Below are 12053 nucleotides of genomic sequence, written 5' to 3' on the forward strand. Positions count from 1 at the left end.
TAATCAGAATATCAGAGTTGGAAGGGACCTTGGAGGTCTTCTAGTCCAACCCCCTGCCTAAGCAGGAAACCCTACACCACTTCAGACAAAGGGTTATCCAATCTCTTCTTTAAAAACTTCCAGTGTTGGAGCATTTACAACCTCTGGAGGCAAGGTGTTCCACTGATTAATATAATATTATATAGATAAGATAATATAGATATATTCCATACACACACATTTGTTTATTTATTTATTTATTTTCCATTTTTATATATGATTTTAAAACCGAGCCAGCAAAAGAGTTGGGCACCAACTTTGCTATTAGACATGAGATTTACAAACTGCCTTTTGCGCTGGTGTGTGTGTGTGTGTGTGTGTGTGTGTGTGACACTTTTCTGCACATTCAGCAAATGAAATGGAAAAAGAAAAAAAACCCAGAGCAAAGGTGGGCTGGATTCACACAACATTTTTTAAAAAAAATTGCGTTTGAAATTATAACCCATTTTGGGGGTCAGCCGGTGAAAAGAACCAAACGGGTTAGATTTGCCTAAGCACCTTAAACCAACAACCCCTAACCATGGTTCAATTTAACTATCTAACTCAAGGGTCCCCAACCGTGCTGGCTCTGTGGACCGGCAGCAGTTGTGTGTGTGTGTGTGTGTGTGTAATGGATGGTTTTGTGTGCTTTGCGCAAAAGTTGCTTCAACCAGTTAAATCAGGGGTTGCCTGGTGCTTGTGTGGCCCAGTCCCCCAATGGGCCATGGCCCGATATCGGTCTCTGAACCAGGAGTTCAGATCTTAGTTAAACATGTTGTGTGAAAACCCAGCCTAGACCAGTGAAGGTGTGACTGGACTCTCTTAATTGCTACTTCATCTACTTCTTTACTTGGCCTTCCGAGAGGGCCACTTCTACACCAGGAAATGCCGATTTATTTTTTAATCTACAGGATTTTTTTGTTTGACTAACCGTTGGAGCGTTGGAGTGTTGAAAGCATTTTCTCCTCGCTGTGTAAAAACCAAGTTGTCAAACCAGGAAGTATTAATTGCCAGTTTTTTTCTGTAAGGCTGATAAACCTGCCCTTTTATGTAAATTCAAAGTACATATAATATACAATTACAGGGAAGGAGAGATATGTGATTGAGCCTCAGTGGAGGTGGTGCCATCCGGGTGGTCCCGGATAGGCAATAAACTCAGTTTGGACCTTAGCTGGTAAGATACGATGCTGCCTTTTGTTTCCTACTTGGCATCTATGCCATTGTCTACCTGTACTGTGTAGGCAGTTTAGTGACCGTTCGAAGTTACAACACGGGAAAAAGTGATTTAGGACCCTTTTACACTGAACAACCACCATGTCAACTCATAAAATATTTCTCCGGCCTTTTTAGAGTTGCCAACAGAAAGGGAGTGGGGAGCAGTGCGGCAGCTTGCAAACCGAAACTGCATTCCATAAATGTTTTCAAAGATAGTAACTAGGTGACTGAAGTTTCTGCCGGGCTAAAATCTAATTGGAGAACATGATTGATGACTCTTGGCTATGGATGTATCCCATTGGAGGATATGAATTACGATACACCCAGAGGGGTGGGGGAAAACCAGGGTCAAGGGTGACAATGAATGATGTGTCTCAGAGTCGGCTGCACCCAGGGAGTGCTGGACATGTTAACTCCCAATATTTTTTTTGAATAATTTTGAAGTTTTGGAAGTTTGGCTCCAGACTCATGATTTAAGTGGGGGTAACCGCCGGAATCCTGACAGGTCACAGCATTCCCACGGTCACGTGATCAAAATTCAGAGGCTTGGCAACAGGCATGTACTTATGACCGTTGCAGTGTCCCAGGGTAAGGTGATCCCATTTAGCGGCCTACTGACCAGGCCAGTCAATGGGGAAGCCAGATTCACTTAACAACCACGTCACTAAGTCAACAGCTGCGATGATTTACTGAACAATTGTGGCAAGGTTTTTAAAAATGGGGCAAAAACTAACCCTAGCTGCCGTGTTTAGCAGCAGAAATTTTGAGCTCCGTTGGGGCAACCTGGATGCAAATTTAAATAATTTTTTTTTAAAAAAGGATGAAAGAAAGGGAATTATTATAAGCAGCGAAGCAGTGATAATCCTGCTTTGTCCCTTCCTAAAAGAGTTTGCGAGTGCAATGGGCATCTTTTTTTTTGCACCAATAAACCTGTTCACCTACGAAACACGCTTACCACAAATGCTCTTGGCTCAAAAACACCGTCACTCTGAGCCAGCGATGTGAAATCGTAGAGTTGCCTCACCTTGGGGGTACAAAGTTGATATTGAAACAGTCCGCAGCCTTCCGGGCCAAAGGCGCAAATTCTATTTTATGTTATTTTTTTTCCTTTTCTTTCCTGACTTTTGCAAAAGTTCTCACGTTCCTCCCTTTCTTTTCAGCTCGGACGCCCCCCCTGGCAAGATGCTTTTTAAAGAGACCCTCGCCGTCGTTTTGCTGTGGGCGGTGTTCCCCGCCGATGCCAGGGAATCCCGGGGCCACGTTTCTGTTGTCCTCCTGGGCGCCACGGGGGATTTGGCTAAAAAATACCTGTGGCAAAGCTTGTTCCAGCTTTACGTTGACGAAGCGACGAACGGGCACACGTTTACTTTCTATGGGGCCGCTCAGAAGGAGCCCGAGGTGGGGCGGAAGCTGATGTTTGATCCCTTGAGAAACCTGGCCTGCTCCCCGGAGGTGCTTCCCAACAGATGCGCGGTGTTAAAGGACCAGTTCTTGAAATTGACGGAGTACCACCAGCTCAAAGGGGAAGACGACTACGCCCGTCTCAACCAGGGTATTCAAACCAGCCTGGCTCAGGAGGAACTGGTGGAAACCGGGCGCATCTTTTACCTGTCCGTGCCGCCGTTCGCCTACGCCGAAATTGCCCGGCACATTAACAGCAGCTGCAGGCCGCCTTCGGGCGCCTGGCTGCGCGTGGTGCTGGAGAAACCGTTCGGCCACAATTTGACGTCGGCGCAACAGCTGGCAGAAGAGCTCGCCGCCGTCTTCCGCGAAGAGGAGATTTACCGGGTGGATCATTACCTGGGGAAGCAGGTGGGGAGAATCTTAACGGGGGTTTGAATTATCCACCCACAACGTCTGGGTGGAAGAGAGGCGGTTTGATCCTGGCTTGATTGGCAGGGGAACAACAGCGGGGGTGTTGTCACTTTTTGAGAGGGGCGACTCTAGACATGGCGTTGGAGTTCGGCACCGGTCATTCCCCAACCTTGTTAGGGTGGTTTAGATTTATTTATTTATTTATTTATTTGGACAATTTAGATTGCCGCCTGCTCGCTCAAGGTGGCTTAGAGGAAATAAAAAGACAATATAAAAGAAATAAAATAACCATCTTCTTTTAACGAGCCCATAATCCCTTGCGGGGTGGAATCTCGGCAACTGAATGGAGCTAGCAGAGTATTTACTGGCCAGATGCTCTTCCTGTTGCCAGGGCTGAGCTTTTGTTCGGCAAATATATTTTCAGTGTGCCCAGAGAAAGAAATATCCGCCTCTACCTAGGATGGAACTCACAGCCTCCTGATTGTGAGGACAGAGCTGGGTGAGCTGGGTAGCAAGAGAAGGTCCTTTAGATCGCCTGGTCCTAAGCCATGAAGGGCTTTAAAGGTGACAACCAGCGCCTTGAATTGCGCCCGGAAGCAAATCGGCAACCAACCCACAGGTGAGGGGACACACACCGAGGTTCGCACAAAACCAAGTGGGCTGGGAAACGAAGAGAGGCTGTGCCACAAGGAAAGGAAGAGAATTGGAAACTTGAGAAGGACAGAACAGAATAAACAGAGTTGGTAGGGACCTTTGGAGGTCATCTAGTCCAGCTCCCCTCCCCCCCAGCAGGAAAACCTATACCATTCCAGACAAATGGGTCTTTTTTTTTTTTTTTTTGACCTTCTTAAGAGTAGGAAAACGAGGGTGGCTTTATTTAATTGGGGTTTAATCTCCCCACGCTTGCCAGCTAACTCACTGCAGTTGTGTGCGGGAGAGTGTGTGTCGGGGAGTGAGCGTGCCAAAAGGCAGAACGGGGAACCAAACCACCCTGCCAGGAATCCCAAGGTTGTCACTTCAAGTTTTGTTGAGTAAAGTAATTTTTCCCCCCCCCACACCCCGTCTCAGCCTCCCATCAGTGCTCGGCTGCCAAAATTCCAAAATTTCCCTGCAACGAGGCTTTTAATTTGATAAGCTGGCAGTGAAGCGTGTAATTTTCACCTCTCTTCCCCAGTTCCCCCCCACCCTCCCTTTTTTCCCCTCCCTGGTTTGTTCTGCAACACAGGGAATCTTTAGCAAGAAGGGATGGAAGGATATTAGTGTCAAACTCAAGGCATCCATCCTGTGGTGTGCTTAAGTTCTGGCCCATGGAGTCAGGCTGGAAATGGCAAAGGATTGGTCCACGGTGCCTCCATTATTATTAATTTTTATTATTTTTTTTTGGGCTGACGGAGGGCTAGCAAAACCAACTACAAAAAAAAAAAAAACCAAAAAGAGAGAGAAATGTTTTCCCCCTTTTTTGCATCTGAGCGTGCAAAAAGGGACAAGGAAAAGGAGAAAGGGGAAGAGGAAAGAGAAAAAGCAAAAAGGGGCGACGGTGGGAAGAGAGCAAGGAAGGAAAAAGTGAGGAAAGAGGGGAAGGAAGAAGGAGAAAGGGAAGGATTGGAAGGGAAGGGAAGGAATGGGAAGGAAAGAAAGGAAAGGAAAGGAAAGGGAAGGGAAGGAATGGGAAAGAAGGAAAGGAAAGGAAATTATAATGAGTGAGGGTCTCAGGGAAGTTCTGCCTTAGTACTTGGCAGGACAGGTGATCCCCCTGACATGAGTGATGTCGAGCTGGCCACGCCCCTGCCCCCTGGCCACGCCCACCCCCCCAACACAACCCTGATGCAGCCCTCGATGACATCAGGTTTGACACCCCTGCTGTAGGGTGTTGGAGAGAGAGAGAGAGACCTTGCGTGGAAATGGGGATAATTTGGCTTTCACGAGGGGCCAAAAATCGAGATTTCCTCTGCTGTAGAAATCAAAAGAAAGCTGGGCCTCTGGGTATGTGCAGAGTGCGTTTAGGATGAAAAGGAGGGGCTTGTTGGGTATGGACATGGAAAAACGCTGCAAAAGCCTGGCATTTCCCTGAATAACTTAAAAGCGTTTTCTCTTTTCTCCAAACACATATTTTTTTGTTTTGTTAATACAGGTATAGTCCCCCGACTCATATTTACAACGGCCGCAGCGTCCTGGGGGTCATGTGATCTCCTTTTGCGGCTGTCTGACGAGCAGAGTCAGTGGGAAAGGCAGATTCACTTAACAACCAGGTTGTTAACAACTGCAGTGATTCCCATGGCAAGAAAGGTGGTAAAACTGATTTAATTGAACATCTCGCTTAGCGACAGAAATGGGCTTGATTGCAGTCGTAAGCCAAGGACTACCTCTGATGGAGAAACTTAAGCTTCCTGAATCTTTGAATAGAGCTAACTAATCAGGATCCAGTTAGGTATATTTCTGATGGGGGAATGAGGAATTTTGCTTAATTTTGCTCTCCAAATTTCATGCCTAACAGCCTGGATTGAACCAAATGCAACTTTTATTATAAAGGCCTGATCCGCAATTTGGGGCTCTCTTGATTTGATTAAATCTTTGATTGAATTGAGGATTGAATTAGATCTTCAATTTAATTGAGGATTGGATTAAGTCTTCGATTTGATTGAGGATTGGGTCTCGATTTAATTGAATCACAAAATTGATCGGAGTTGGGTCTTTCTGAAATTTGGCACAATTTGTTGGCAAGACAACCCACCCACCCCCCGAAGATAGAGGCGCCCTCTGGTATGTTTTTATTTCCCCCCCAAAAAAATACAGGGGGTTCTACAATTTCCCCCTTCTTCTCCCCCTTCTTGAAGGTGGTGGCTCACATTTTACCCTTCCGGAATCAAAACCGAGAAAAATTGGACCCACTCTGGAATCGCCATCATGTGGAACGCGTGGAAATTGTTCTGAAAGAAACTGTGGATGTCAAAAGTACGTCGGCGTCAATTTGGTTGGGGAGGAAGAATCAGTGGGAGGGGGACGTGTGATTTTATTATTGATGTAAATGAATTCTGCATTTCCATATTTATTTATTTTTTCTGGACGCTTTGGGCTTTCTATGCTGAAGTTCCCTTAAGTTTTTGACTTAATTTCTTTTCTTCCATTTAAGCTAGTCACGTCCAGTTTTGGCCGGCTGCCTTTAGCAATTCATTAAACCCTCTTTTTTATATATATATATATATATATATATATATATATATATATATATATATATATATATATATAAAATTATATATACTCAATCCAGGGATGCCTTTCTTAGCAGCCCCCCAAAAAAAAAAAATATATCTGTGAAAACAGCCCCGTGTTTTATTTGATTGGCTTTTTACTTTATGCATGCTGGTTGCTTTCCACGCTCCGAGTGGCATTCCAGTGGCCTGAGTCTCTGAGAGGATTTCCTGTGTGATTGTGGCAATCATGGTTTATTAAAAACCATGAGGACTAGTGACTTAACCTTAATTACACAGGAAGAGCTGAATTGATAAAGCGCCTTCATTGTGCACACAGAAAGTCGTCCACGGAGAGAGAGAGAGAGACAGACAGAGACAGAGAGAGCTTGGTGGAACCTCGGGAAGTCACTGTTGTGGGTAAAAGTCACAACACTGCTGTTTTCTCACACCTAGCACCTAACACCTGATGTTGACTTCCTTCCCCCCGCAGCCTCAGAAATGTGCCTGGGCTGCGCACGGTGCCCGCAACGCATTATGTTATTAAAAGCAACCAGCGTCCCATTTCCTAAAATAATCATTTTAAACTTGGCAAATTCCAGAGTTTTTTTTTTTTTTCCCTGGCTGGGGCACGAGGAGGAAATTCTTGGCGCGTCGTTGCACACAGCGGTTTTGCTCATGCGAAGGCTCGTTTGTTGAAGGACGGGGGAAAATGGGCCGTGCGTTTGCTTGCAGTACGGCCCTTTAAATGTTTCTCCTCTTTTGAGTTGGAAAAAAAACCTCCCCTTTTTTCCTTTCCGTCTTCCTGGTTGCAGCACGAAGCGGTCTAACCAACAGCGATTTTTCTCTCCTTTTTTGAAGGACACTGCAGCACTGGGACAATCTGTCTAACTCCCCTGACTCGTTTCTCGCTCTTTGTCGAGCGAGATGACCTTTTTTTGGGGGGGGTCCCCAAAGGCTAAAAACAGGGATGGGCCCCAGATACTGTAGTTCTTGAGCAGGACACCACCAGGGGATCCCACCCTTGGGTGCAAAGGCCAAAAAAAAAACATCTGGGAAGAGAGCCGGGGTGTGTGTGAACGACATTTCCTCCCCTGCTAAATGGGTCGAATAATTTTGCCAACAGGCGCCCGAACGCGGAAAGCTTTTCAATTCTGCAGATTTAATTTGACAGATTCATCGATTCATCGCGACATAAATTTCGGCTCGGGTGAGGCTTCTCATGCGGCTTGTCCCTTCTTCGCCCAGATCGCACAGAGTTTTACGAGCAGTATGGCGTCCTCCGCGACATGCACCAGAACCACCTGACCGAAATCCTGATGTCTCTCGCCATGGAGCTACCAGCCAACCTCACCAACTCGGAAGAAGTCCTCCGGAGCAAGCTCGGGGCTTTCTCCAGCTTGCGAAGCTTGGAAAAAACCAGCGCCGTGATTGGCCAGTACGCGGCGTACAGCGCCCACGTGAAGGAGGAGCTTCAGAAGGAGCAGGACTATTTCACCAAGACGCCAACGTTTGCAGGTAAATCTGGACACCCAAGCAGGGGGGGTGGTATTCTACTGGTTCAGCCTGGTTCGACTGAACCGGTAACTCTGAGAATTATCCGTGAGCGAACAGGTTCGCTCCAACGATCAGCTGCTGTCTCTTATTCCCCGTGATGGTGAACCTATGGTATGTGTGCACACAGAGCCATTTATGCGGGCGTACGAGCGCCAGGCAAACTTACCTCACTGCGCATGTGCATGCCTCCCAGCTAATTTTCGGCCCGTTGGAGGCCTTTTTCAGCCTCCCAGAGGCTCAAGGGAAGCCTCTGCAGCCTCGGGAGGCCGAAAAACAGGCCCGTTTTCGTCATTTCCTGTATTTCTGGAATTTTTGGCACAGGAGCACAAACAGGTTAGCCACCACTGGTTTTGAAGCTCAGCGGCTTCGCGCGGCACAGCGGATTGTCACGCGCCAGCTGTTGAACACACAGGGAGAGTGCAGGATGGCAGGAGAAGGTCAGTATCAAGCCCTCTGTGCATGCGCAAAGCGTTTGCAAAGCGCGCCCACCAAGCCACACCCACAGAACCAGTGGTAAAAAAAGGTTGAATCCTCCACTGCACTCAAGGCGGGGGTGTATGTGTCACCTTCCTCTTATTTTGAGAATGCCAGCAGGGGTGGGGGGGGGGGGGACAAGTTTATGTATTGCACAGAAGTTAGCAAGGGCCGGAATTTCCTCCAGCATCACAACAACCTTGTAAGGTAGGCGTCAGGTTTCCGGCCTGCCGAAGGAAGAGGAGGAAAAAATAAATAAAAGGAACGACAGTCTTCAGAACAGTTAAATTGTTATTTATTTGCCAGATGGAGGGTGAAAATCCAGGTGCAAATGTATGAATTGCGGATCTGGGGAAAAAAAAGATAGAAGAAACTAGAATATAGGGGAAGGACTCAGATTTCCCCTATTCACGGCCCTCTAGAGACATAAGTGTAGTGCTTGAAAGGAAGCGAGTGGATTTGTTGGTTGGGGATGATGGGGCTTGTAGTCAGCCCCCATTTGGAGAGCTTGGGGTCAGTTTGAGCAGAAGGGTTGTTTCTGCCTGGAAAAATTATGGTGTGGTTCATCAGCTTTGCTTTTATCTTCGAGACGAATCTATAACTCCCGCACACCTGGTCTTCCCTGCCTATGGGTCCGAAGCCACCCATTTTCTCTATCGTTTTAGGGGTCCTCGTTCATTTGGACAATCTACGCTGGGAAGGGGTACCGTTCGTCCTGACGTCCGGCAAAGTCCTCGACGAGCGGGCCAGCTACGTCCGCATCCTGTTCAGAAACCAGGCGCACTGCGTCCAGACCGAGAGTGCCTGGGAGGCCGGACGCAGCTATTGCAAGCCGAAACAGATCGTCTTCTCCATCGGGGGCGGAGAGCTGGATTCACCCGCGATCCTGGTTAGCCGCAACCTCTTTCAGCCGGCCATGCCCCGCGGCGCCTGGAAAGAGTTCTTGGACCGCCCACAGCTCCGCCTTTGGGGCCAAAGTCTCTCCGATTATCACGTCTACGTCCCCGCTACCCAGCGGGACGCTTATTCCTTCCTGCTCTCGGCGATCTTCCACGGGAGGAAGGAATCCTTCATCACCACAGAGAATCTGCTGGCCTCGTGGGCCTTTTGGTCTCCGTTGCTGGATCAGCTGAGCCGCCAATTGCCCCGCCTGTATCCCGGAGGCCCAGAAAACGGGGCCCTGTTGGATTTCGAGATGATCGGCAAGGAAGTGGCTTTCCTAACTAGAGAGACTCTGGAGGTGATCGACGCTGAGGATAAATACACCGCCGACCGATTCCAGACCCTGCTCTCCACCTTTCGGGAGAGCCGGTTGGTTACTGCCTGGGCCGACGACCTCGTTGGCCGCCTGGCGTCCGACATAGAGACCACGGCGCTCGACGCCATCCGGCGGCGCAGCGAGTTCCACTTGGCGCTTTCCGGCGGCTCGAGCCCCTTGGCCTTGTTCCGGCAACTCAGCAGGCATCACTACGGCTTCCCGTGGAAGCAGACTCACTTATGGATGGTGGACGAGCGCTGCGTCCCGCTGGCCGACCCGGAATCGAATTTCGGGCACCTCCACCACCACTTGCTCCGGCACATCCGCATCCCTTATTTCAACATCCACCCGATGCCTGTGCACCTCAACCGGAGGCTCTGCGTGGAAGGCGACCGAGGGCCGGAGCTTTACGCCAACGAGATCGGGGCCTTGGTAGCCAACTCCAGCTTCGACCTGGTTCTCCTGGGAATGGGCACCGACGGGCACACGGCTTCTCTCTTCCCCTACTCGGCCGGCCTTGAAGGAGACCAGGGTGTCATCTTCGCCGAGAGCCCCGCCAAACCGCACCAGCGTATGACGGTCACTCTGCCACTTATCAACAAAGCCAGACAAGTGTCCATCTTGGTGATGGGGAAAAGCAAACACGAGACGGTCTCGATTGTCAGCCGGTCAGGAAACGACGCCGAGAAATGGCCAATATCGGGGTGAAGCCCCAAAAAGGCCAAGTATCCTGGTATATCGATTACGAAGCCTTAATGGGGTGATTCTTTCTGAAACTGTGGCGTTACTCAGCAGAAAAACTTGAGGGTGTGGTGTGAAAATTGTCTGGGGGATGAATTGAGGGGGCAAAAAAAAATCCTTCAGGATGTGGTGTGAAAATTGTCTGGGGGGATGAATTGAGGGGGCAAAAAATTACTCAATGGACCACCGCTGTTCAGGTTGTTTTTCTTCCCATTAAATTGTCTTAGTAACAGCCAAACCAGGTTTTCTCACCACCCAGGAAGTGGCCTAATTTCCTGTTCATCTCTCAGGTTTGGGGAGCCTGTGTAAAGCTTCATTGAAAGAACATCCAATGTTTGGTGGCTGCTTCCTCTTCCCTTTATTAATTTAACTAATTCTTGTTAATTGAGCCGTCGGAGGTGGCATTCGTTACCGCACCTTGTGGTGCTGAGTTCCCCTGGCTGAGGTTGCTTTTCAAGTGGGAAATCAAGAAAGAGGTAGGAAATATTTTATAAACTTCTTTCCTACCTTCCTAGCCAAGGAACAAGTTTGCTGAGTGCCTCAGTTTCCCTCCCTTCGGGCATTATTTAAACAACCTCGGGAAGCTTTCAAGTGGAAAAATTGGGAGAAGTAGGAAATATATTTTTTTCCAGTTCATTTTCTACCTTCCCAGTCAAGGAACAACTTTGCTGTGTGCCTCAGTTTCTCCCTTTGGGAGTCATTTAAACAACCTACCTCGCAGAACTACCTGCCATTCAATCCCAGGTAAAAATATATACAGACTGCAGTGGAAAGATATCGACTGCCAGAAATTCAGTTTTGAGATAAAAATTAGTTTAACTGAGCGGGTTTATCGATGTTCAGCTGTGGGCCAACATCAGGCTCCTTTTGCGTATGGAAAAAGGCAGGTTGGTTTTGACCTGTAGAGGTTGGGCTGAGTTCCGGAAAAAAAAATGCACTTCTAAGCAGACAAAATGTTGCTAACTTTTCTGGTGTCCCTCCGATTCAAATCAGCATAATTCTGCTCTGGATCGGAGATTTTATCTTGCAATCTAGTTTTGATTTGGTGTCAAACCAGTTGCTGAAACTGACTTGGGGCAACTGGGGGGAAAAAAAATAGAGAAATGTAATTTTACCACCAGGTGGTGCCCTTTCCTAATTCTGGATAGAATGTTTTGCAAAAAAAAAAAAAAAACAGAAACAGCAAACAACAGACAGTGGGGGATGATAGGGATTGTAATCCTTGAAGCCCAGAGGGCAGCAATTTATAGAAGGGTACACTAGCATAAAAAAAATGGGACAAACCATGTTTCTTTTTCTGAATTTAAACTAGAGATGGTTGAAGTTTGATGGAATTATTGCAATAATCAGAAAGTGCCTTAAAGAGCTGTTTTCCTGCTAGGGTGTTTTCAAACACGGCCACTTTAAGGGGTGTGGACTTCAACTCCCAGAATTCCCAAGCCAGCCTGGAGAATTCTGGGAGTTGGGGGGGTCCGCACCCCTTAAAGTGGCCGTGTTAAAAAAAAATCAATTTAAACCAATGTTTCCCACGTGTGATTTTCAATAACTACTGATATTTTTCAACATCTTCCTGTTTTGTCCAAAAGGATCAATGTTCAGTATTTATACGCCTGAAATAAGTGGTGTTTTTTTAAAAAAAATTTGTACAAGAAAATTGTAATAAATTGTTCGGCTCTGTTGCATTGGCTGGCTTTGCTGAGGGGGGTGGGTGGGTTGGGCTGGGGATAGATTGCCTGCACCCAAGGAGGCTCTGCTGGGGTCATTGCAATTACGGGGTCGCTTCCCTT

The 12053-nt window shown here is 47.6% G+C and overlaps 1 protein-coding gene across 1 annotated transcript; it reads left to right on the forward strand.

Moving 5' to 3' along the window:
* Window positions 1-2383: 2383 nt before the first annotated feature.
* H6PD (hexose-6-phosphate dehydrogenase/glucose 1-dehydrogenase) lies at window positions 2384-10379 on the forward strand. The gene is given in 5 exon segments (XM_087944659.1): window positions 2384-3045; window positions 5883-6000; window positions 7485-7754; window positions 8933-10222; window positions 10225-10379. Coding segments are annotated over 5 exon segments (2373 nt in total). The 5' UTR covers window positions 2384-2415; the 3' UTR covers window positions 10290-10379.
* The last annotated feature ends 1674 nt before the right edge of the window (window positions 10380-12053 follow it).

This window comes from Notechis scutatus, chromosome 16, assembly GCF_049901735.1.
Source record: "Notechis scutatus isolate UNSWTSFEM ecotype Mainland chromosome 16, rNotScu1.2, whole genome shotgun sequence".
NCBI lineage: Eukaryota > Metazoa > Chordata > Lepidosauria > Squamata > Elapidae > Notechis > Notechis scutatus.